The sequence below is a fragment of the Anolis carolinensis genome, chromosome 5 (genome assembly GCF_035594765.1).
Source record: "Anolis carolinensis isolate JA03-04 chromosome 5, rAnoCar3.1.pri, whole genome shotgun sequence".
NCBI lineage: Eukaryota > Metazoa > Chordata > Lepidosauria > Squamata > Dactyloidae > Anolis > Anolis carolinensis.
The window spans coordinates 59,976,839-60,003,027 of NC_085845.1; the positions used below are offsets into that span (position 1 = coordinate 59,976,839).

General features: G+C 41.8%; 1 protein-coding gene across 4 annotated transcripts in view; it reads left to right on the top strand.

Moving 5' to 3' along the window:
- The window catches only part of galntl6 (polypeptide N-acetylgalactosaminyltransferase like 6), a 753,660-nt gene that overhangs the window by 627,779 nt on the left and 99,692 nt on the right, over positions 1-26,189 (top strand). For all 4 annotated transcript variants that reach the window (XR_010006391.1, XM_016995302.2, XM_016995304.2 and 1 more), the window contains one exon: positions 18,233-18,350. Coding sequence is in view for 3 of the 4 variants with exons in the window: in XM_016995302.2 (XP_016850791.1) it covers positions 18,233-18,350 (118 nt within the window). In the remaining variant the exon portion in view is untranslated. The remainder of the gene's footprint in view (positions 1-18,232; positions 18,351-26,189) is intronic.

Here is a 26,189-nt window from a genome sequence, read left to right on the forward strand (position 1 = left end):
CCTACTCTTTCCTATGACAGAGGAAGAGAGGAACTGATCATCAACTGTACATACTGAAGAGGTTTGGGGAGAATTCACCATGATTTATAGGAGTTGTAGGGACTAGGGTGTATAGTTCATCTGCAATTTCAGAGCACTCTGAACCCCACCAATGATGGACCTGGAACTAATTTGGCACACAGACCCAACATGGCCAAGTGTGCATACTGGTGGGGTTTTGGGGGTGATTGACCTTGCCATCCAGCAGTTATAGTTCACCTGTATTCAGAAAACACTGAACCCAGCAAGTGATGGATCTGGACGAAACTTGACACACAGACCCAACATGGCCAACTGTGAATTCTAGCAGGCTTTGCGGTTGATTGACCTTGACTGTGGCACCTGAGAGTTATACTTCACCTGTATTCAGAGAACACTGAATACAGCAAGTGACAGATCTGGACCAAACTTGGTACATTGACCCAAAATGGCCAACAGTGAATACTGGTGGAGTTTTGGGAGAGTTGACCCCAGGTTTTGGGGGATGGTAGTCAGAGGCGGTTCAACCACCAGGCCAACTAGGAAGTTGCCTGTGGTGCCATCTTGTTGGGGGTGCCATCAAGGCAATTCCTGTCTCCTGCGGCCTGCCTCCGCTGCCACACCTCCCTCCGCAAGGAAGGAGCTGAGGTCTCCGCCTCACCAGGAAGGCCTCGCCAGGAAGGCGTTCGGCGGTTTGGGGAGCATCTGCTCCCCAAAGCCCCGAATGCCTTCCTGGCGAGAACGAATGTCTGGATTTTTCCTGTTTTCAGAGTGTTGTTCTTTATTTATTGTCCTCATTTTAGAGTGTTTTTAATACACTCTATCTGGGTTATCTAAGTCCACACTGCCCTATATCCCTGTTCAATGTTTGGTGCTAAATTCGCAAATATAGTAATTCCTACATAACATTACCATTTATTGAACTGCTTTTTCTGTTGATTTGTTGTAAAACATGAGGTTTTGGTGCTTAATTTGTAAAATCTTGGAAATATTTCAGTATCTCAAAATCCAGATGCTTTTAGAGCTATTCCCATGCCAGGCGTAACAGTGTATATCCTCAGCCATTGTTCCTTTCTTGTTCTCATTTGCTCACTCTTAAAACACATGCTATTAGTAAAGCTCATTTCCATATAGTACCATAGGCAACCCAAATGAGCCTCTGTAAGTGTGGAGAGTGTTGACTTTCATTTCATTTTTATTATGAAATCGAGACTCTTTTTAATTTTTGATTTACTGGGAATGGCAAAACAATCTCTCTTTTGTGAGGGTAATAAAACAAAAAAAGGTTCATTTGTTTGGGTGTCTAGAGTACTGCCTGCCCATCTTCACTCCACCATAATATGAAAAGCTGATGTTGCTTGGGACTATAAAGAGCTCACCCTCATCAGCTTCCAGTTCCTTCATCCTTTGCCAAAAAGTGGATTCCAGTGTGTGTGTTTTTTCCTTGTCAGTTCCATTTTTTAAAAAACTGCTTTCACAGCTTTTACAAGAAAATGTCATTGTCCCTATGGTGCAAAGGAGGAAGAATCTAATTTCATTATAGTTAAGTGCCTGCCTCTCCATTACCTTCCATAAGAGTGTAACAAGGTGTATTATGGAGCGTTAATAAAATAGGAAGGATGAAAGTAGGAGTGCATTTCAGGAAGCCAAATTACTTTGGGCCACCTAGTTGGCGCCTCATTTCACCCTGGCTGCTGCCTTTCCCACAATCTAATTACAGCATTTTCTGAGACTTGTTACCCAACGTTAACTGGCTGGCCTGCTTTTGTGCAGCTGTGACATGAAGCAGCATGAGCTTTGGTCTTCTCCCCTGCTGACACGTAATTGCTTTCGACGGCCATATTCATCTCTAGGGACTTCGAAGTAAATGAAACAAGAACATTTATCTTTTATTTCCATGGGCTTCCACCGCACTCCCAGTACAGACTGGGGCAAGAAAGAGTGTGAGAGTGACCTTTGTAAGGCCCTAGTTGTATTTCTGATCAAAGTGACAATATTCACCCACCTTTTCCTGCACTGTGGCAGATCGCAGGCCATATTGTTAACTGTGTGTCTCATCCACTTAACAAAATGTGAGACCCTTGTCAACTTTAATCAGAATATCTGTGCACCGGTTCAAAAGAGGCTGGACGAAAGGCCAATTGACTCTAGCGGAGAATATCTTCCATACAACTACATTTTATAAGGATCCCTCTGACCAAAAAGGCAAAAAAGTGTGGGCTGCTCTAGCTCTGTATTTTCTTTAGTTGAGTAAGTTTGGAGGGTTGGGCAACGGGCCTTTACATAGTGGGCACCAGTATGGCAGGCAAATGACCCCAAAGAGAAAAAAGTAAAGTCAGCAGAAGGGTGAGTAGAGATAATGCCAAGAAATCTGCTTATGTACACATTAGAATATCCACATCAGCACTTGTGAGGTCCAGTTCAACCAGAGCATCAATAAGAAAAAGGAAAAGTAAACTTCTGGAAGATGTCCCATACATCCATTTTGTGGTTTTGTAAAATTCACCACAACAGTATGTATGTATAATTAAGGGTTGTATGATATTTTTCCCATCGGCTCAGACAGAAAATTATCATACTACTAGTAGAAAATCACACTTTTTAGTGGGATAGAACTAGATTTCTCTAGAAAACCAGCATCGCTTGTAAAATACTGGACTAGATTTTCTTCCTTGATATTTTAACATTCCAAAGTTGTTTCCTTCACCTGTTGTCTGAAGTGATAAAGATCACTGGACTCTAGGGAAGTTTCCTATGTGACAACAGAAGGGCATAGGCTTTCGTAATATTTTGTCACTTGGAGGTTGAGGTGGGGGTGCTAATAGCATTGAACAAGCACAGCTTTGTTATGTGTGGAAGCGGGGATTACCTTTATGATAACTGCAGCCTACATTTGAGAACCACTTCATTCAAAAACTGAATTTGCAAAGTCTACATCTTCATCACTTCGTCCTTGTGATGACAGGTAAGGATAGAAAAACTGTCCTTATTCATTCAATGTGGCTATTTTTAGTTTTGCCTAGGGGGTACCTCACCTATTACAGTTTTCTCCCTCTGTACAACAACTTAGGTTTTGCAAACATCTATTGTCAAAATGATATCAAAATGGCCCAAGAGCTATCAAAGTATCATATTTACTCTATCAGGTCAATAGTGGGCTCACACTTAATAATTCTTGGTTCTGTTTGTTTGGATGTGTAATATGCATCAGGACTATCAGATGTCCTATTTTAAAAAGGCATACCTGTTGATTTTGGAGCTTCCCAGTACCCTAGTTTTAGAGTCCTCCTTAAAAGAAGAAACACCCTATTTATATGTTGATGCAAAACACCTCTTGTCAAATCTCCATTGTGTTTATTTCAAAATTGGTCTTAAATTCTATCACCAGATTTATGGAGGAATTAGAGAAGGACTTGCCTTCAAAAATAGAGAGAAAAGAGGAAGGGGGAATCCTGAAAGCCTTCACCTTTTACCATGTTGTGTTTAATTAATTAATTCATAACTCCTTACTTATGCAGAATTTAGAAATAAGAACTTGGTTCATGGACAAAAGGATCCAGTCTGGAAATGTTAAATTAAGAAAAATATTTGGTGTTAGAATTATGTTTACACCACATTCTTATTGGAGAAGGAGAAGGTGTCTATGTATTGATCTATTTGGGGGTAACCGTTTTGAGTGAAGCGTTTCAGCCTGTTGGATAATTTCTCATGAAATTGTAATGAAGCACAATGAACCAAAGCAAAATAAAATCTCTCAGCTAGGCAGATAGTCATTCGATCTATTCACTTCCACTTTACAGTGGGGGTTAGATATTGCTGTAATTTAATACTAATTCTCCTGTCTGAAGCACAGTTTCATTATTTCTCCCTCATCAGTTCATTTTCTTTATAAAAAAAAAACAGTTGATGGGAATTACAGACCTAGGAGTATCTTTTTCTAAGCTTTGCAATAGAAGCAGGGGCGGTTCAACTGCAAGGCAAATTAGGCACTTGCCGAAGGCGCCATCCTCTATGGGGCACAGTTGAGGCTGGAGGATGTCACCTTCAGCAACCATCGAGGCACCTCCACCCAGGCGTGGCCTTCCTGCCTCCGCGGCCTGGCCTGGCCTCCAACCATGCCACCCTGTTGCCCCTTTAAGGACAGGGAAGTGATCCTGGCCTGCACCTGAGGGCTGTCTCCTCCCCGCCAAAGACACCTTCCCAAGGAGGCTGCACGGCGCATGCACAGTGGTCAGAGAGGGCACCCCGCCCATCTCATCCATCCGCCAGAGGCGGTCCAAACAGCAAGATGGGCGGGGCACTCTCTCTGACCACTGCGCATGCACCATGTGGCCGCTTGGCCCTGCTCCATATCCTCGAAGAATATGGGGCAGGGCCAAGTGGCTGCATGGTGCAAGCAGCTTCCCATCTCACTGTTCCCTCGGCAGGTCCGGCACCAGTTTACGGCTCAGTCCCACCTCCTGCCTCGGAATGGGTTGCCAGAGGCCCCGGCAGGTAAGAGGCCTTCCTGCCTCCACGGCCATGGCCTGTTCTGGCCTTCGCCCTTGAGGCCTGGTCTCCGGGGTGCCTGGCCATGTTCCAGAAGCATTCTCTCCTGACGTTTCACCCACATCTATGGCAGGCATCCTCAGAGGTTCTGAGGTCTGTTGGAAGCTAGGTAAGTGGAGTTTATATATCTGTGGAAATTCCAGGATGGGAGAAAGAGCTCTTGTCTGTTTGAAGCTAGTGTGAATGTTGCAGTTGGCCAGCTTGATTAGCATTTAATGGCCTTGCGGATTCAAAGCCTGGCTGCTTCCTCCCTGGGGGCATCCTTGGTTGGGAGGTGTTAGCTGGCCCTGATTGTTTCCTGTCTGGATTTCCCTTGTTTACTGAGTGTTGTTCTTTATTTAGGCTTTTCCTTAATCTCTCCTTATTATCCAACATTTTCGCTTATCCAACGCTTTTATTTTTCAGTAATTGGTTTGGGGGGGGGCGCCAAAATTCTGTTCACTTACACTTGAAAATTACCTAGGGCCGGCTCTGAGTAGAAGGCGAGGGGAAGGCTGTTCTACAACTATGGTGGATCATCTGGCCTGAAGATTGCTGACCTTCTTTGATTTCGGAAGTGGAATCTTAAGGCTCTCACTGTAAGATGAAAAAAAAACATTTTGAGACTCTCTTGTTAGACAAAATATTAGCTGGTTGCTGGTTTCTCAATTTGAAATATAAAGTCTTCACTGGCTGCTTTAATTTGGCATTTCATTATAATGCTAGCTTGATATTTCACTATGCCCAACAGCAATATACAGAAAGGATGCTAGTAATTGTGTCAAGTCCCTTCTTTTTGCCTCCTCCTGGGTTATGGAAGTCTTTCCTACAATGTAACTAATTGGAATTATAGGACAGAGCTAGACGCAGACATTTCCCCCATGCTTCTGAAGTATGACAGAAACACAGTATGTGGATGCAATATTTTATATCATTTTTAATTCTATCCTTCCTCCAAGCAATACAGCATTGCACACATACTTCTTTCTCTCCTGCTGTTTTATTTTCAAACATTAGCTTACAAACATTAATAGAGCTTCAAGACTGAGTCAGGATCTGAACTTATATCCTGAATCACTCCTTCTCCTTAACACTCTGTGCACCGTGTCATACAGTCTAACTATCTTGCAAGCATCCATGAAGATACACTCTCTCACCTTTATTGAAGGTAGTCACCCAGTGTTGCAGGTAGCATTCCTTCCTTATGGATGCTGGGCAGCTTAGGTGATCTGATGATAGGAAGCAGGTAGAAGCAATGACTTAGGAGTGGATCTTACTGAATATGAAACGCTACTAAAAAGTCGCAGTGTTATTTCTTCATATTGCCTGTTTTCTATGAAGACTTTCATTGTGATAACAATAACAATAATAATAACTTTATTTTTCTATCCCGCCTCCAACTCCCCGCAGGGACTCAGGGCAGCTAACATGGGGCCAAACCCAAAGAACAAATATTGAGCAAGCTAAAATATATAAAAAAACAGCATCTTCAAACAGATAAAAACATTAAAACCAAGGTAATACAATATAATAATAAAAACATAAAAGGACCACAGTTTAGTAACAAAGTAAATAAAATGGGAGGGCAGTCTAGGCAAAAGTGCAAAGATATGTATTGTAATGCCATTTGGGAGTGTAAATGGACAAAGTGCCAAAAATTCTCTAAAAGAATTGGAGTGAGGTAGGAGTCCATGTTACTTCCAACAGAGAGAAGAGTAAAGTGCGATATAGTGATTTTGTTTAAGTGGGATTTTGGTCGTGGGGACTAATTATTCAAAGGCGTATTGGAAGAGACAGGTTTTTAACTCCTTTTTAAAAGCTGACAGGGTGGGTGCTTGCCTAATCTCCCTGGGAAGGGAGTTCCAAATCCGGGGGGCCACTACAGAGAATGCCATCACCCTTGTCCCAACAAGCCAAGCTTGTGATGGAGGTGGAAGCGAGAAAAGGACTTATCCAGATGATCAAAGAGATTGTGCAGGTTCATAGGGGGAAACATGGTCGCAAAGGTAGATGAGTCCCGAACCGTTCAGGGCTTTGTAGGTAAGAACCTGGACCTTGAATTGGGACCGTGAAATGATTGGCATCCAATGGAGCTCCTTAAACGGGGGGGGGGGGGGGGGGGTACCGCTCCCTATAATGTAAACCACTTAAAAGATGTTTGTGTCTGAATATTTCATGCTTTCATTTCCTGTCTCTCTTCCATTCTTCTCTTATAGCCTTATTTTTCCTGACACATCCATTATAATAATAGGCATGAACTACTTAGCCTGTCAAACCTATGTATTTCACTTTTCTGTAGATTCCCAGGAGTATCACATATATTTGAACTGACTCTCGTAGTTAAAATTTTGTCACCCCAAAATATATGTGCATATGTTTAGAGAATGAACCAGGAACCTTCTTAAAAGGATAATACTGTAATTCTAAGGCAAACTGTTTTTCTCTCTATAAACATCTCTAAAACTGGGGTACATCATGGAATCACAGTTGCATACACACATATTGTGCTTTTTCTTTTGACGGTATTGAAATTAGGTGTGTCTTATAACCAATGGCATCTTAAAACCAAAGAAATGCTGTAATTGCTTCTAGCTATTCTTATGCTTCCCCTATATAGAGATGCTTAGTTTCTAAGTTATTCAACAAAGAGTACAAGGTCATATAGAAAGATGTTACTGAGAGAAGTCACTGATCCTCTCCTTTAACCTCACCATGTTTTCATCATGTAAATACACTTGTGGAAAGTGGTTTTACAAATAGTTTAATTGTTTATATGTTTTAGGAGGGCAACATAGACATTATAAAATTGAGAGAGGGGAAACCAAATAGAACAGAGATCTGAAATTTATACCTCCCGTATGGATGATAATGTATAAATAATTACATCTGCCTTCAAGATGCTTATTGACTTATGGCAACTCCGTGAATTTCATAGGGTTTTCTTAGGCAAGGAATACTCAGAGTGGTTTGCCATGTCTTTCTTCTGATTATATAGGCTACAGCACCTGGTTTTCATTGACAGTCTACTATCCGAGTAATAACCAGGGCTGACCTTATTTAACTTCTAAGATAAGGCAGCATTTGATGCCTTTAAGGGTTTTTAGTATAAACTAGCTGTGCCCGGCCACGCATTGCTGTGACTTAGTCTGGTGGTGTTGGTCAGTCTACATTAGGTTGTATTTATGCTGTGACCTCCACCTTCTTTATACTCACATTAGTAGTAGTATTTGAAGTCTGTTACCTTGTTCAATTTTTGTGTTGATTGATAATTGCTTGAGATCCCTATTGTCTTTGGTTTGTTATTAGTTGTAATGTCTGATTCTGCTGAGTGCGGTTTATATTTTTATTGTGGTACAATAGTCTTTCTTTTGTTTTGCCTGTGTAGGTGTTTATTATTATTGTTGTTGTAGTGGTCATGAAGGTTGGATAAGTTGGATGCTACTGTATTGTTTTTTGGAGGCCCAGTGTAGCACTGACTGGCCTCTCAGCCTCAGTGCCTGGCTGTTTCTTGCCTGTGATGGTGTTGATTCTTATTGTTGTTGTTGTCATTGTTATTATTGTAATTGTTTTTTTGGAGGCCAAGTGTGAATGTAGGGATTGGGGAGGTGGATGAGTTGCGTTGTCAAATGTTGTATTTGTTATAGTCACAATGCGTTGTTGTGAGTTTTGTGGGTCCGGATTTTGTGGTGTGGTTATGTTGTTACAACTGAGAGGCAAGGCTTTTGTGTTGTGTTGCCAAGTTTTGTATTTCTGGGGCATTTAGTTGTGTTGTTATAGTCACGATGCACTGTTGTGAGTTTTGTGGGTCCGGATTGTGGTTTTGTGGTGTGGTTGTGTTGTTACAATCGGGAGGGAATGTTTTGTGTTGTGTTGCCAAGTTTCGTATTTCTGGGGCGTTTAGTTGTGTTGTTATAGTCATGATGTGTTGTTGTGAGTTTTGTGGGTCCAGTGTTGTTTTGTGGTGTGGTTGTATTGTTACAACTGGGAGGCAAAGCTTTTGCGTTGTTTTGCCAAGTTTCATCTTCCTGGGGCGTTTAGTTGTGTTGTTATAGTCATGATGCGTTGTTGTGAGTTTTGTGGGTCCAGATTGTGGTTTTGTGTTGTGGTTGTGTTCTTACAACTGGGAGGCAAGGCTTTTGTGTTGTGTTGTCAAATTTTGTATTTCTGGGGCATTTAGTTGTGTTATAGTCACGATGCGTTGTTGTGAGTTTTGTGGGTCCGGATTGTGGTTTTGTGGTGTAGTTGTGTTGTTACAACCGGGAGAAAAGGCTTTTGTGTTGTGTTGTCAAGTTTTGTATTTCTGGGGCATTTAGTTGTGTACCAAGTTTCGTATTTCTGGGGCGTTTAGTTGTGTTGTTATAGTCACGATGCATTGTTGTGAGTTTTGTGGGTCTGGATTGTGGTTTTGTGGTGTGGTTGTGTTGTTACAACTGGGAGGCAAGGCTTTTGCGTTGTGTTGTCAAGTTTTATATTTCTGGGGCGTTTAGTTGTGTGCCAAGTTTCGTATTTCTGGGGCGTTTAGTTGTGTTGTTATAGTCACAATGCGTTGTTGTGAGTTTTGTGGGTCCGGATTGTGGTTTTGTGGTGTGGTTGTGTTGTTACAACCTGGAGGGAACTTTTGCGTTGTGTTGCCAAGTTTCGTATTTCTTGGGCGTATAGTTGTGTTGTTATAGTCACGATGCGTTGTTGTGAGTTTTGTGGGTCCTGTGTGATTTTGTGGTGTGGTTGTGTTGTTACAACTGGGGGGCAAGGCTTTTGCATTGTGTTGCCAAGTTTTGTATTTCTGGGGCGTTTAGTTGTGTTGTTATAGTCACGATGCGTTGTTGTGAGTTTTGTGGGTCCTGTGTGATTTTGTGGTGTGGTTGTGTTGTTACAACTGGGGGGCAAGGCTTTTGCATTGTGTTGCCAAGTTTTGTATTTCTGGGGCGTTTAGTTGTGTTGTTATAGTCACGATGCGTTGTTGTGAGTTTTGTGGGTCCTGTGTGATTTTGTGGTGTGGTTGTGTTGTTACAACTGGGGGGCAAGGCTTTTGCATTGTGTTGCCAAGTTTTGTATTTCTGGGGCGTTTAGTTGTGTTGTTATCGCATGATGCGTTGTTGTGAGTTTTGTGGGTCTGGATTGTGGTTTTGTGGTGTGGTTGTGTTGTTGTAACCTGGAGGCAAGCCTTTTGCATTGTGTTGCCAAATTTCGTATTTCTGGGATGTTTAGTTTTGTTGTTATAGTCACTGCGCAAACAACTTTATCATTTTATATATATAGACTAGCTGTGCCCAGCCACGCGTTGCTGTGGCTTAGTCTGGTGGTGTTGGTCAGTCTACATTAGGTTGTATTTATGCTGTGACCTCCACCTTTCTTTATACTCACATTAGTACAGTAGAGTCTCACTTATCCAAGCTAAACAGGCCAGCAGAAGGTTGGATAAGCGAATATCTTGGATAATAAGGAGGGATTAAGGAGAAGCCTATTAAACATCAAATTAGGTTATGGTTTTACAAATTAAGCACCAAAACATCATGTTAGACAACAAATTTGACAGAAAAAGTAGTTCAGTATGCAGGAATGTTATGTTGTAATTACTGTATTTACAAATTTAGCATCAAAATATCACGATATATTGAAAACATTGACTACAAAAATGGCTTGGATAATGCAGAAGCTTGGATAAGCGAGGCTTGGATAAGGGAGACTCTACTGTAGTAGTATTTGAAGTCTGTTACCTTCTTCAGTTTTTGTGTTGATTGATAATTGCTTGAGATCCCTGTTGTCTTTGGTTTGTTGTTAATTGTAATGTCTGATTCTGCTGAGTGCGGTTTATATTTTTATTGTGGTACAATATTCTTTTTTTTGTTTTGCCTGTGTAGGTGTTTATTATTGTTGTTGTTGTAGTGGTCATGAAGGTTGGATAAGTTAAATGCTACTGTATTGTTTTTTGGAGGCCCACTGTAGCACTGACTGGCTTCTCAGCCTCAGTGCCTGGCTGTTTCTTGCCTGTGATGGTGTTGATTCTTATTGTTGTTGTTGTTGTTGTTGTCATTGTTATTATTGTAATTGTTTTTTTGGAGGCCAAGTGTGAATGTAGGGATTGCGGAGGTGGATGAGTTGTGTTGTCAAATTTTGTATTTTTTATAGTCACAATGCGTTGTTGTGAGTTTTGTGAGTCCGGATTGTGGTTTTGTGGTGTGGTTGTGTTGTTACAACTGAGAGGCAAGGCTTTTGTGTTGTGTTGCCAAATTTTTTATTTGTGGGGCGTTTAGTTGTGTGCCAGGTTTTGTATTTCTGGGGCGTTTAGTTGTGTTGTTATAGTCACGATGTATTGTTGTGAGTTTTGTGGGTCCGGATTGTGGTTTTGTGGTGTGGTTGTGTTGTTACAATCGGGAGGCAAGGCTTTTGCGTTTTGTGTTCAAATTTTGTATTTCTGGGGCGTTTAGTTGTGTTATAGTCACGATGCGTTGTTGGGAGTTTTGTGGGTCCGGATTGTGGTTTTGTGGTGTAGTTGTGTTGTTACAACCGGGAGAAAAGGCTTTTGTGTTGTGTTGTCAAGTTTTGTATTTCTGGGGCGTTTAGTTGTGTGCCAAGTTTCGTATTTCTGGGGCGTTTAGTTGTGTTGTTATAGTCACGATGCATTGTTGTGAGTTTTGTGGATCCGGATTGTGGTTTTGTGGTGTAGTTGTGTTGTTACAACCGGGAGAAAAGGCTTTTGTGTTGTGTTGTCAAGTTTTATATTTCTGGGGCGTTTAGTTGTGTGCCAAGTTTCGTATCTCTAGGACGTTTAGTTGTGTTGTTATAGTCACGATGCATTGTTGTGAGTTTTGTGGGTCCGGATTGTGGTTTTGTGGTGTGGTTGTGTTGTTACAACCAGGAGGCAAGGCTTTTGCATTGTGTTGTTAAGTTTTATATTTCTGGTGCGTTTAGTTGTGTGCCAAGTTTCGTATTTCTGGGGCGTTTAGTTGTGTTGTTATAGTCACGATGCGTTGTTGTGAGTTTTATGGATCCGGATTGTGGTTTTGTGGTGTGGTTGTGTTGTTACAACCTGGAGGGAAGGCTTTTGCGTTGTGTTGCCAAGTTTCGTATTTCTGGGGCGTTTAGTTGTGTTGTTATAGTCACGATGCGTTGTTGTGAGTTTTGTGGGTCCTGTGTGGTTTTGTGGTGTGGTTGTGTTGTTACAACTGGGAGGCAAGGCTTTTGCATTGTGTTGCCAAGTTTTGTATTTCTGGGGCGTTTAGTTGTGTTGTTATCGCATGATGCGTTGTTGTGAGTTTTGTGGGTCTGGATTGTGGTTTTGTGGTGTTGTGTTGTTGTGTTGTTGTAACCTGGAGGCAAGCCTTTTGCATTGTGTTGCCAAATTTCGTATTTCTGGGATGTTTAGTTTTGTTGTTATAGTCACTGCGCAAACAACTTTATCATTTTATATATAGACTAGCTGTGCCCGGCCACGCATTGCTGTGGCTTAGTCTGGTGGTGTTGGTCAGTCTACATTAGGTTGTATTGATGCTGTGACCTCCACCTTTCTTTATACTCACATTAGTAGTAGTATTTGAAGTCTGTTACCTTCTTCAATTTTTGTGTTGATTGATAATTGCTTGAGATCCCTGTTGTCTTTGGTTTGTTGTTAATTGTAATGTCTGATTCTGCTGAGTGCGGTTTATATTTTTATTGTGGTACAATAGTCTTTTTTTTTTTTGCCTGTGTAGGTGTTTATTATTATTGTTGTTGTAGTGATTATGAAGGTTGGATAAGTTAGATGCTACTGTATTGTTTTTTGGAGGCCCAGTTTAGCACTGACTGGCCTCTCATCCTCAGTGCCAGGCTGTTTCTTGCCTGTGATGGTGTTGATTCTTATTGTTGTTGTTGTTGTCATTGTTATTATTGTAATTGTTTTTTTGGAGGCCAAGTGTGAATGTAGGGATTGGGGAGGTGGATGAGTTGTGTTGTCAAATGTTGTATTTGTTATAGTCACAATGCGTTGTTGTGAGTTTTGTGGGTCTGGATTGTGGTTTTGTGGTGTGGTTGTGTTGTTACAACTGAGAAGCAAGGCTTTTGTGTTGTGTTGCAAAGTTTTGTATTTCTGGGTCGTTTAGTTGTGTGCCAAGTTTTGTATTTCTGGGGCGTTTAGTTGTGTTGTTATAGTCACGATGCATTGTTGTGAGTTTTGTGGGTCCGGATTGTGGTTTGGTGGTGTGGTTGTGTTGTTACAATCGGGAGGGAATGCTTTTGTGTTGTGTTGCCAAGTTTCGTATTTCTGGGGCGTTTAGTTGTGTTGTTATAGTCATGATGTGTTGTTGTGAGTTTTGTGGGTCCGGTGTGGTTTTGTGGTGTGGTTGTGTTGTTACAACCGGGAGGCAAGGCTTTTGCATTGTTTTGTCAAGTTTTGTATTTCTGGGGCGTTTAGTTGTGTTGTTATAGTCATGATGCCTTGTTGTGAGTTTTGTGGGTCCGGATTGTGGTTTTGTGTTGTGGTTGTGTTCTTACAACTGGGAGGCAAGGCTTTTGCATTGTGTTGTCAAATTTTGTATTTCTGGGGCGTTTTGTTGTGTTATAGTCACGATGCGTTGTTGTGAGTTTTGTGGGTCCGGATTGTGGTTTTGTTGTGTAGTTGTGTTGTTACAATCGGGAGAAAAGGCTTTTTTGTTGTGTTGTCAAGTTTTGTATTTCTGGGACGTTTAGTTGTGTGCCAAGTTTCGTATTTCTGGGGCGTTTAGTTGTGTTGTTATAGTCACAATGCATTGTTGTGAGTTTTGTGAGTCCGGATTGTGGTTTTGTGGTGTGGTTGTGTTGTTACAACCGGGAGGCAAGGTTTTTGCGTTGTGTTGTCAAGTTTTATATTTCTGGGGCGTTTAGTTGTGTGCCAAGTTTCGTATTTCTGGGACGTTTAGTTGTGTTCTTATAGTTACGATGCGTTGTTGTGAGTTTTGTGGGTCCTTGTGGTTTTGTGGTGTGGTTGTGTTGTTACAACCGGGAGGCAAGGCTTTTGCATTGTTTTGTCAAGTTTTGTATTTCTGGGGCGTTTAGTTGTGTGCCAAGTTTCGTATTTCTGGGACGTTTAGTTGTGTTGTTATAGTCATGATGCATTGTTGTGAGTTTTGTGGGTCCGGATTGTGGTTTTGTGGTGTGGTTGTGTTGTTACAAATGGGAGGCAAGGCTTTTGCATTGTTTTGCCAAGTTTTGTATTTCTGGGGTGTTTAGTTGTGTGCCAAGTTTCGTATTTCTGGGGCGTTTAGTTGTGTTGTTATAGTCACGATGCATTGTTGTGAGTTTTGTGGGTCCGGATTGTGGTTTTGTGGTGTGGTTGTGTTGTTACAACCTGGAGGGAAGGCTTTTGCGTTGTGTTGTCAAGTTTCGTATTTCTGGGGCGTTTAGTTGTGTTGTTATAGTCATGATGCGTTGTTGTGAGTTTTGTGGGTCCTGTGTGGTTTTGTGGTGTGATTGTGTTGTTACAACTGGGAGGCAAGGCTTTTGCATTGTGTTGCCAAGTTTTGTATTTCTGGGGCGTTTAGTTGTGTTGTTATCGCATGATGCGTTGTTGTGAGTTTTGTGGGTCTGGATTGTGGTTTTGTGGTGTGGTTGTGTTGTTGTAACCTGGAGGCAAGCCTTTTGCATTGTGTTGCCAAATTTCGTATTTCTAGGATGTTTAGTTTTGTTGTTATAGTCACTGCGCAAACAACTTTATCATTTTATATATATAGATTAATTGGAAACACAGTACCTCTCACTAAATAAGAGGGATTGTTGACATGGCAGGCATCTTCAAGGCTCTTGCTCTCCTTTCTTATGTTTCAAGTTTAAAATGGATTTGCACTGAACACCAACCCTTCAAATGGAAGACTACAATCAATAAAGAAGGACAGCTTGTTATTCAAATGTATCTGAATCCATCTGATCTAACTCTGAGTGGCTTTCCAGGGTCTTAACCCAGGGACTTTCATTGCAAAAATAAGTGTTGTAGCACTAACATGTGGCATATTCCCAGAATGTAGTTTTTGGAAATACTACAAATACTTTGCAAGGTTCTGCTTTGGATGTATATTCCTAAAACTATAATGTAAAAGCAGTAATTATGGTCTCTTCCTATACCATTCCTTAATATTTTATTTTATTTCCCATTAATTCAAAGGCATTTGTGTTCTCTGTGGTCATAAAAGGTTTGGATTTTGTTTTCATTCAACAATTTTGAAAATAACATGTTTCAAATATTTATTCTATTTCACCATAGAATGTCCATGGGGACATATCCAGTCAATATTTACATCAAATTAAGTCATGCTGATTTCAGCAGAAAATGCACTCTGACAAGTGCATTGGAACGAGTCTTATATTAGCCACATTATTTAAATTACAGGAGCCTCCGGTGGCACAATGAGTTAAATCCTTGTGCCAGCAGGACTGCTGACTGAAAGCTTGGTGATGGTTTGAATCCAGGGAGCAGGGTGAGCACCCATCTGTCAGCTCATGCGAGGACATGAGAGAAGCCTCCCACAGGATGGTAAAACATCTGGGCACCTGAGCAACATCCTTGCAGATGGCCAATTCTACCACACCAGAAGTGACTTGCAGTTTCTCAAGTTTCTTCTGACACGGAAAAAAAAATTACAAAGCAATAAATGTTAATATACCTGGCTATGGTCCCCATCCCCTTGATCAAGGTTGCTGTAAGTGTTATTTATTGCTTATTTAATTGTATAGTTTTATCTGTTTTAATAATATGTTTATTATACTGTTATGTAATGCACTTGTTGTTCTTATGATTGGAAACCGCCCTGAGTCCCTTCTGGGTGATAGGGCAGTATATAAATAAAGTTTATTATTATTATTATTATTATTATTATTATTATTATTATTATTATTAATAATAATAATAATTAAAAATGACCTTTTCTCTTACAAACATCTATAGCCAACTATGTAACATCTTATGGATTTAGCCACCATATAATAAGATAGTAATCCAAAGGCACTTGATATGGTACATTGTTCTTCACCATTAAAACAATCTAGGACGTTGAACACAAATTTTAAAAACCAAGCTTACAAAAGTATTGGTAATAGTTGTGCTAGATACAGCTGTTCTTATTGTATCTTTTTCATCAAAACTTTGTGCAAGATGGAAAATGTCAAGGCATACCTGGGAGTAATATATACGCATATACAGTGCACTACACATATTCCTTATACAAAATGTGCTTTAAGAAAAGCCAGTTTATAGACTTTAACATTTTAGAATGAAGTGTGTTTTTCTTATCCCAAGACTGATATTTCATGCATCTCTCCTCCCCTCTCATTGTGTGTGTGTAGATATATATAGATATATAGATACGCGCACACACACACAAAATGACAGTTTTGAGAGAAGAAAAAATAACTGTCACAAATGATAGTTTTTGCTCTTCTGTACAAATAGTTGACAGCTCCCCTATTTGTAGTAAATGTACTGAACATTTGCAGACTGTTCCTTTCAAATATGAGCATTTCATTCTAAAAGTTTAACACCTATACATAAGTGTATTTTAAAGAACACTTTAAAATATCTACATTACAGATTGCATGAAGAAAGACACAAGGCAAGAGGGCTGGAGGATGAAAGCTATTTAAAGCTAAAGGTGGGCAATACCTTCTTTGAGGAACAGAAAGTAATAATGTAAAGCAATTGCAGCTTCAGTAGCCATGTGTCTTTATTTATTTTCTCTGTGTTGATATTTATTCAAACAGGTTGTCACAACAAGCATATCATTTACATATATGTAGAATTTGTTCTTGTTTTTCTGAAACCCAATATAAATACTTTAAATCTTTTTACATTCATGCTGGTAAAATTTTGACCACAATTCTACTTCAGGAGATGTAGCTACAAAACACAGGAATGATTTTCTTCACCTATCCTGCCATAACCCACTTTTTCTCAGCTGCACCCTCCCCCCCCCCCCCCAAAAAAAAAAACCAATATTGCTGGTTGGTGAAGGAGAGGAGCAGCAGGCTAGAATGCAGCTATTTATCTGTAGCTGGATGTTGCGCAAAAGTTACCAACAAAGACCTCCTTGGGTCCCTACAAATGCTGTCATTCATCTGAGTCTAGCTAGAATACAATACATAGAACTAAAATATAAAATAATACATAGAAGAAAATAAAATTATGGGAATATTGTGGTATGCTGTTTTTCCCCAACTGAATGACCACCCTACCCATATTTACTTGTATCTAATACACCTCCGGTGGCTCAGTGTGTTAAAGTGCTGAGCTGCTGAACTTGCAGACCGAAAGGTCCCAGGTTCAAACCCGGGGAATGGAGTGAGCACCTGCTGTTAGCTCCAGCTTCTGCCAACCTAGCAGTTCGAAAACATGCAAATGTGAGTAGATCAATAGGTACCGCTCTGGCGGGAAGGTAACAGCATTCCATGCAGTCATGCCGGCCACATGACCTTGGAGGTGTCTATGGACAACGCCAGCTCTTTGGCTTAGAAATGGAGATGAGCAACAACCCCCAGAGTTAGACACAACTGGACTTAACGTCAGGGGAAACCTTTACCTTTTTAATACATCATTGAATCTACTGTGCACCTCAATTTTCCAAACCCTGAAACCAAAAAAACGTATTTACTAACACATGTAATGTGTAGCAGCAAAAGGTGTACTCTTTGTAATATGGCCATTACATTTGGTACCTGCTTAGAATTTCTTATTTTAAAACAAAAGGGTTAGAGCACCAAAGCTTTCAGCAATGGAAAAGAAAACCTTGGGGTGCATTTATGCCAAGCATGGGCAAACTTTTTTGAAAGGGGGCTGCATGCCAGGCCAGGCCTGGGTGGAAGACAAGGGCTTGTCAAGTGGTTGTGCAAGGATCTCGCAAGAGCCCTGCCTAGCCCTGTGTCCCTCAGGCACTCCTCTTCATGGGAGGAATCGGCAGGCCACCATGTCCTCCCTCAAAGAGGAGGACTTGATACGTGGCTGCACAAAAGCTTTTGGGGGAGCTCTGCGCAGCCACGTGTGACTGAGAGAACTGGGGCCGGGACTGGGACATGTGGCTGGGATCGGGGCTGAGGCCAAAGCGTGATTCATGAGAGGAATCACCAGGCTGCCATGTCCTCTGGCAAAGAGGACTTGATATGTAGCTTCACAAATCTCTTGGAAGAGCTCTGTGCAGCTGCATGTGACTGAGTGGACTGGGGTCAAACCTGGGACATGTGGCTGGGTTTGGGGCTGGGGCCAAAGCATGATTCACTGATCACGCTTTGCTGCTGAGCCTGGGCAACCTATCGGTTTACAGAAATGCTTGGGCAGAAATATATCCTTTCAAAATGACTGTGCCTGGGTAAAGGAATCTAATAAAATATCAGTCAATTTACTTATTAATAGGAAGGTCTTCCAATACCTGGGAAAGTTAATGAAGATAAATATCTGTTTAGGTTGCATTGATAATGTGAGAGACTCCCAATAGTCACTATTTCTGTGTTCCAGTTTTGCCTGAATATATGTGATGCATTATTTCTTGTGTGCAATCTGTTTATATTTGTATAAACATTGCATTATATTTCCCAGATGAAATATGCATTTCCTACATTTTATGCTAATGAAGCTTTCTCATAATACAAAGAGCTGTCACAATGTTTGGGTCCATCAAAGCAAAGTGCTGATCTTTTCAGGTTGCCATTCCATGATAGCTATTTACTGTTATTATTGTTTTATGGTTTTACCCAGATCTCCTGTTATGGCTGGAGGCTTATTCGCTGTTAACAGAAAGTGGTTTTGGGATCTCGGTGGCTATGATCCAGGTTTAGAAATCTGGGGAGGGGAGCAGTATGAAATTTCCTTCAAGGTAAGCCATCAAAATAATTTTTCATGGTAAATGCTGTTTTTTATATGGAGTAAGGAAAGCATAATAGATTCCCAATTTCTTACACTTACATTAATATAGAATACAATTATAAGTGTTATTCCATTGATTTCTCAGTCCCACCCTAAAGCAGCTGCAAGAAATCCTGGAACCAATTTGAGATCTGGATGGTGATTTAACAAACCACAGGGCACTGATGCGCATTACGGCTTTTTTTGCATGCTTTCATGGAAGTTCATTGTGAAACTAATATGGTTTAAGGCTAGTTTTGGACTGTATTAACTGGTCAGTGTAGATGGAGCCTTAGTCCTTTCATTATTATTGTCTTTTCTGATTAAATTGCCATGTCCTTGTTTCCCGTATGGCACAATTAGGCAACCACAAACTATAGGTTCATGCTGTCCTCTTGGTTGTTTTTATGACCCTTGTCACCAAACAAAATCATCCCCTTATAATGCCCCCTTTAAAACATGCAAATAATGCAAAAAACTGTGTGCCATGTTTATATAGAGATCTAATCCTAGAGGCCTTTGGGAGCACATTTATCCTTTTAAAAAAAATCAGCAAGGTGAGCAAAACTACTTTTAAGTATTTCTTGTCTAAGAGAAGCCGATGAAAACCATAGAGTTGCCATATGTTTACAAACAATTTGAAGGTACATACACACATGAATGAATTGGGAGGGAAATGGCACTGCCTGGAGGCTTCTGGAAGTGTAAAAAACAAAAACAAACTCTGAACTGTGGATACAGCTGTTCTATAGTTGGTGCAGTCTACTGGCCCTCTATTAGAGGTGTAAATAATATTTTTAAAAATAAATCCTGGCAATGTCAAGAAGAATTTGAGATGGGTGAAATTCTTCACAGTTTGAGGCTTTTTCTGTGTGGGAAACACACCTTCATTTCTTCCACAGAAAATGCCTCTTTTCCTTTTTTTTTTCAGTATAAGTCTCAAACTGTGAAGAACATTCAAAAATTGCCAATGTTCCTATGATTCCCTTGCAGGAAAGAAGGATATAGTAAAATTGTTCATTCTTGTCTGAAAGAATGAAATCTGCAATGATTGATATCCTTGCTTGGTGTACAAGAGTACTCGTATTATGCTATCAAATTCTCTCTCTTTGGTGGGTGGAAGGTCTTGACAGAAATATTTTCCCACAGCCTCTTCTCAGTAACTTTTATATATCTACTAGCTTGGGTACCCAGCAGTGCCTGGGTTATTTCAAAAGGGCCTTGTTTGTTTTTGCATGTTAGGTAATATCAGTTTGGTCATATATTACGCTATTTCTTAGAGGAAAAACTCAGTCTTTGCTTTTTTTTAATGAATGCTCCCATTAGAAAATACATAAGGATGTGGGTGAACTGCAACTCCCAAAAGTCTTAAGTCAACGCTCCCAAACACCCCCAGTATTCACAGTGGGTCATCTTGGGCCTGTATGCATAGGTATTTTGCCTTAGTAGGCAAAATAAATGTTGCCCCCCCCGCGCCACGGGAGGCGTGGCCGCACGATGTAAGAGGCATGGCCATGCGACACGGGAGGCATGGCCAGACTTGGCCCTGCCTCCTGTGCCACTCGTCCTGGCCTCGCCTCCCGCGTCGCACGTCCACACATCCCGCATCGCGTCACACATCCATCCATCCCACGTCACATGGCCACGCCTCCTGGCGGGGCAAGGGTGCATGGGCCGCGACGGGAAGGCCCAGCCAGCCTGGCTGGGCCTTTCCACCATGGCCTGGATGGATTTTCCCGCTGCGGCCTGGCTGAGCCTGGCTGCGGTGGGAAGGCCCATCCAGACTGGCTGGGCCAGGCCGCACGGCGTGGGAGGCGGGGCCAGACCTGGCCTCGCCTCCCACACTGCACGCCCTGGCCCTGCCTCCCACACCGCGCACCCTGGCCCCGCCTCCCATGCCGCGCACCCTGGCCTCGCCTCCCACACCGAGCGCCCTGGCCCCACCTGCGCGGGAGGCAGGGCCAGGGCACGTGGGTCACAGCCTGGCAGGGCCTTCTCCTTCGGGCCTGGATGGGCCTTCCCGCCATGGTGGGAAGGTCCAGGCCCAAAGGAGAAGAAGGCAGGGGGTGGCGCCATCCTCCCTGGGGCTCGACTGCACCCCCGGGACCATGGTGCCACAGGCAAATGCCTCCCTCCCTGGGCGGTTGGACCGCCTCTGCCTGTATGCCAAATTTAACCCAGATCCGTCATCTGCTGGGTTAAGTGTTCTCTGGATAGGGGTGAACAATCCAGTGATCACCTCGGAACCGTGCCAGTATTCATAGTTAGGCATGTTGGGTCTGTGTGGCAAGTTTGGTCCAGATCTGCCATTTGCTGGGTTCACTGTTTTCTGAATATAGGTGAACTGTAACTCACAGATGCCAAGTTCAATCACCCCCAAACACCACCAGTAGACAAAGTTTGCCGTGTTGGGTCTGTGTGCCAAGTTTGGTCCAGATCCGTGATTGGTAGGGTTCAGAGGGCTCACAGAATACAGGTGAACTATAACTCCTAGAGATAAAAGTCAGTCATCTCCAAAGTCCACCAATATTCCCAGTTGACCATGTTGAATTTGTATGTCAAGTTTAATCCAGATCCCTAACAGTATGCAAAGTTGACCATGTTGGGTCTGTGTGCCAAGTTAGTTACAGGCCCATCATTGGTGGGGTTCAGAATGTTCTTAGATAACTCCTGTAAATCATGGTGAATTATCCCCAATCCTCTCCAGTATGTTCAGTTGCTGATCAATTCCTCTGTTTTCTGTGTGCCATAGGAATGGGTAGGAAAGGGTTAAGGGAGAGGCAGTGGGCAGGGCCATGCAAATGAAGAGAGAAAGGAACACTGGGATGTGCTCACTGTAATCTGCAATATCCTTGGAGGGAGGGAGTTGGTGGCTCCACAGCACTGGGAACTATAGTCTATTTGAGGAGGTTGGAGGCTGTCTGTGTGAGTGGACACCTGTGCCACATGCACACATACAGATTTTATCTTTTATTATGTGTATAGATATGCATTTTATTTTTGGTTAAGCAGCTTCCTTATGGAATCCTTCTCTTTGTGATACTTTTAAGTCGACATGCAAAAGCATTCATTATTGCACACATTCTAAAAATTCTTCAAGTTCTTCTTGATGAACCTCTCACCTAACCTTCCCTGCAAGAGGATCTCTTTTTACAACAGTCCATTTTTGTTATCTAAATCTCAGGTTCACACATAGCTCCAAGATTTCCGTAGTCTGATTTAATCCTCTATGATGCCTACTCAGTGCATTAATGCTGAATAAATTGAGTCTGTCACTCATTGACATATTGCAAACCTAGTTACTTTCTTTAAGCATCAAAGGGACATAACATGAGTCCTCCTTTACTAATGCATACACATGCCAAAGAAATGCACCGAAGGAATTGCGCAGAAGGTGCCAGGGGACGTCTGTACTCTCAACTGCCAACATGTATTTGAGAGTGTTTTCAATGGAATCACAGTGACCCTGCCTGAACTGAACTGGTGTCATGTAACTTTGAATCAATTCCATATGAAAAGAAAAACATATCTGAGAGACAAAAGAAGGCCACAAGCTAAATGGATGGACAGTTTGTGTAGAGCACATCAGTTTGCACTCTGTATTGTGAACAGTGTTCCCTAAGATAAATGAATCCTGCCTCTTGCAACCTACTATTCTGATGGGAGACCTAAAGATTGTATTATCCCATTTCCTATGTCCCAGTTATTTGTCATTGGAAGGAATATAATTGCATGGCAGTCCATTCCTTTCTGTGTAGAAACCATGGTAACCATACTTGAAGCTCAAATACTCAATTGTCCCATCCTGTTTTGTTCTAGTGACAGATTCTTTGGACAGGGTTGTTTTCAGCCATGTCCCCTCCTTCATCTCATTACTGTCAGTTGACCTAAGGGTCCTTGTCCATTCCCATGAATACATTTTTGAAATTGTTTTCAACAGCATTTTCTATCATTTGCCTAGAAGAAATAACAATTCTCTTTCTCACACACGCACATATACCCAGTCTCTCAGACACAGAGGGAATTCAGCAGAAAAACATAGTTTTCTTTGGAATATAATTGAGGCAAAGTGATGAGGTGTGGAGGTGAGATAGTTATGTATACATAAGAGAAGTTATGAACAGATGTATGGGTGAAGAGAGTAGTCACTAGGATATAGCCTGCAGATTTCTGCTCTTATATAATCTAAGTTGAAATATTTATCAGTGAGTCAGTGTGGTATAGTGGTTTGAGGATTGGACTACAACTTTGGTGATCAGGATTTGATTCCCTACACAACCATGAAAACCCATTGGGTGTCCTTGAACTAATCACACACTCTTAGACCTGGAAAAAGGCATGGTAGATTTAACATAGGGTTCAAAATTACTCAAAGACACACAACAACAGCACAAGACTTAGCACTTTTATTACACTTACTTTATGAGACTGACCACCTCATCACACGAGGTGAATTTAGCATCCTAGCATGCTGCCAGGATGCATCTTCCTCGAAGCCCCATGCCAGCCATCATATAATGTACGACAGCTTCTGGCAGGGCTCCGTGGAGGAAGTGTTCTGGCAGTGTGGCAGGATGCTTCCCTTGGAACATGGAAGGCCAGCGCAGGGGCGAAGCCGTGCAGTGACGCTTCCCCACTTAGGATGGGGAAACGTCAGATGTGGGTGAGGTGGGGTGCCAGGATTACCTTGCTGTCATGCTGATTCACCAGGGAGGGTGGTGAATCACCCTGCAGGACCTCATCCATTTGATTAGGTCCTGAGAGCCCATCTATACAAGCCAAATGAGGTGGAGCAGGAATGAAAGGACTTGATGGCATCCACATGGAGCTGATTCACACTCACATCGGAAAAAACCATATAACACAACCTTGTCCTGTATTAACTAGAATTGGGGAATACCCAGAACTTCCCCAAAGCTCCGTAGCACCCCTACTCTTTGCAACCCTTTGCCATAGTATACCCAGCCATTTCAATTTCCATGGGTTTGGGCATCCCAAGGACATGGGATGGCACTTCCTATCAGTGTTCTGTCACCATTGTAGCACTCTCTCCTTTCCCTCTTCGCCTCTCCAAGTAGCTCTGGAACTTTGGCAAGCATCAACACTAGTGACAAGAGATGACTACGAACAATTTTGTACTCTGTGGTTGCCATTCCAATGGTGACAGGACAATGACAGTAAGGATGGCGCATTGCCAGTGCCAACATTTATCACCAACGCTGGCGTGAAATTGCTCCCAGTGATCGCTTGGCACCAGTGTGGCTATATGGACTCCCTCCCAGTACTGAGGTGGCAGGGTACCTGGCCATGCACACACTCTTCCACCACTTCTGCAGCTTGGAATCCATCTGTGCAGACTCCCCCTGGGTAAGTTGCCCATGTAGATGTGCCCTGAGCAGGAGTGCTTGATACCTTACAGCATCTACTAAGAACTCAGCATGTTTTCATAAGTTCTAGCAACTACCACAAACTCCCTATTGTTAAGAGCCACTAATTAATACTTGTTTCTCCATAGTATCACAAGGTCAGATTGCTCTGGACCATGGTGGGAATTCAAAATCACTTCATAGGTGTCCTTGAGAGTTTCTGCTGCCAAGGGATGAAATTAATATGACAATGTCTAGCTTGTAGCATTCTCTATGCTTATACTTGAAGGTATTTATTCATATATTCATTTTATACTTGTAAGTTGGGAAATATAATTATTTCCAGATAGCAGATGGAAGGCTGTGGGCCAGTGGCTTGTCTGCACACAGCAGGGAAGGATTTAACAAATTGCCATATTACTTGAGAACAAGGCACTACCACCAATAAAACAATTGCACAAGTTTAACATTCTGCTGCATCTCAAGTTTATCAAGACAATTTCTAAACATACAACACAAAAATAGCATATCATTAAAAGATTTAAAATCATAATATATTTGGGGGGAAACAGAATTCAAGCTTTTCCCCGACTTAAATTAACCTTGAGGCAAGGCCATGTTAAGATCAGCCCTGTCTGGTGATCCAAACCTACACCAATCTAAGTGGTCAGTGTAGATGTGCCCTTGGTGACATTAGGCAGGTCACACTATTTCAGTCTTGGGTAAATTGCAAATGTCCCCTAAATAAATTATGTCAAGAAAAGTATGTGATAGGATTACTATAAGTCAAGCTGCCATTTTCTCAGATTAAAAATAGGCTTCTAGACCAGGCTGTGGCCTTCTAGTCCCCCAAGTTCCAACAAAGTCTACCTCATGTGTATGCTTTTATTCTTGCATCACAAAGGCAGCCAGAAGTCATGCATATAGGTTACAGGACTAGCGTCTGTTCCCAATAATCATGAATGTCAGGCAGCAGCCATGCAAATTGGGGTCTTCAAGGATACAGCAACTTTTCTTGTACATGTGCCAAAGTGCACTCTTTCTCCTTATCAGTCCTTCCCCAGCACTTCTATTTAGTTCAAGCCAATTATAAAGGCAATGAAATGTCAGCATATATTTTCATTACCATAATACAAACAAGTGCATAAAAATGCTAATTCTGCATCCCACCAATTTAGGATTTTAAGAAAGCCAAGCACAATTGCTGTACAAATAATAACAAAGTAGTGTATGTGGTTTCAAAGTATGTACAGTGGAAGCAGTTGGCTCAAACAGATATATCATCTTATTGCCACAGGAGGTACACTTTCAATGAAATATTGCCTTTGTTGATGGCAAGCCAATGAAAGCAGCATGCATTAATTCAAAGGAGCATGGAGATAGTGCAAATCAGCACAGAGCAGAGGCCACATCCAAGTGCTTGGTGAAAGCTGATTCATAAGGGAATAATCTCTATTACCATATGTAAGCATTCAAAGCTACAGCAATCCAAAAACAAAGGGTTGTCTAACCCTCGTAGATATTGTAATAATAAAAGCGTTTTGCTAGCACACAGAGAACATGCATTGGAAATAATCAATCAAAAAATAATCTATTTGTTAATTATTAGATAAAATGCTTGGGAACTCAACTTTAAAAAATGATGGCTAACATACCATTGAGCAGTTATGAATGTGTAAGCTGAATGTATGCATCTGTAGCTGTTCATTACTCGTGTTCACAATCATGTTGGTGTCGCTGTGACCCTAAATGTCCCCCCCCACACACACACACACACACACACAAACTATTTTAACAGCCAGCAGTAACAGAGATCTGTTCTGTTGGTGATCTGGGTGCTATAGGCTACCGTTCCTAGATCCCTCCTGCCAGTGATCTGGTACAACAATTAGAATCAGGACTACTGTTGCAAACAAGCTTGCCAGGTGTACCGGATTTTAAGGAACAGTTCCTTATATCAGGAAAATGTTGAGTGTCCTGACGGATCACTGGCCGAGATGTCCTGAGGCCTCAGCCAATGAGTGCCCCAATCCCTTTCGCCAACAGAACAGACCTCCCTCTCTCAAAGCAGATGCTGGCTATTAAGGTGGGTTTGCAGAATCAGGTCAGGAGATGATACATAGTTCCCATTCATAGCTACAACTATGAGGCAGGATGTGGGCAAATATTTTAATAAAAATGCTACATATCCACAATTAGTACCATATTTAGGACAAAAGAGGCCCTATGCTAGTTAAGTTATGAGGCCCCTCACTTGGGCCCTGAAAGTGGAATGTCAGGTAGACCTACACTGCTTGCTTTGTTGCACACTCCCATAGAATATCAACTCTATCATTATGTCTGGAACTGCTCCAGAACTTAACACCTTTAAATTTAGAACTGCACCACATAAGCAAAATCCATCATAAAAAAATTGGCAGGAAAATGCCCCCCCCCCCTCCGGC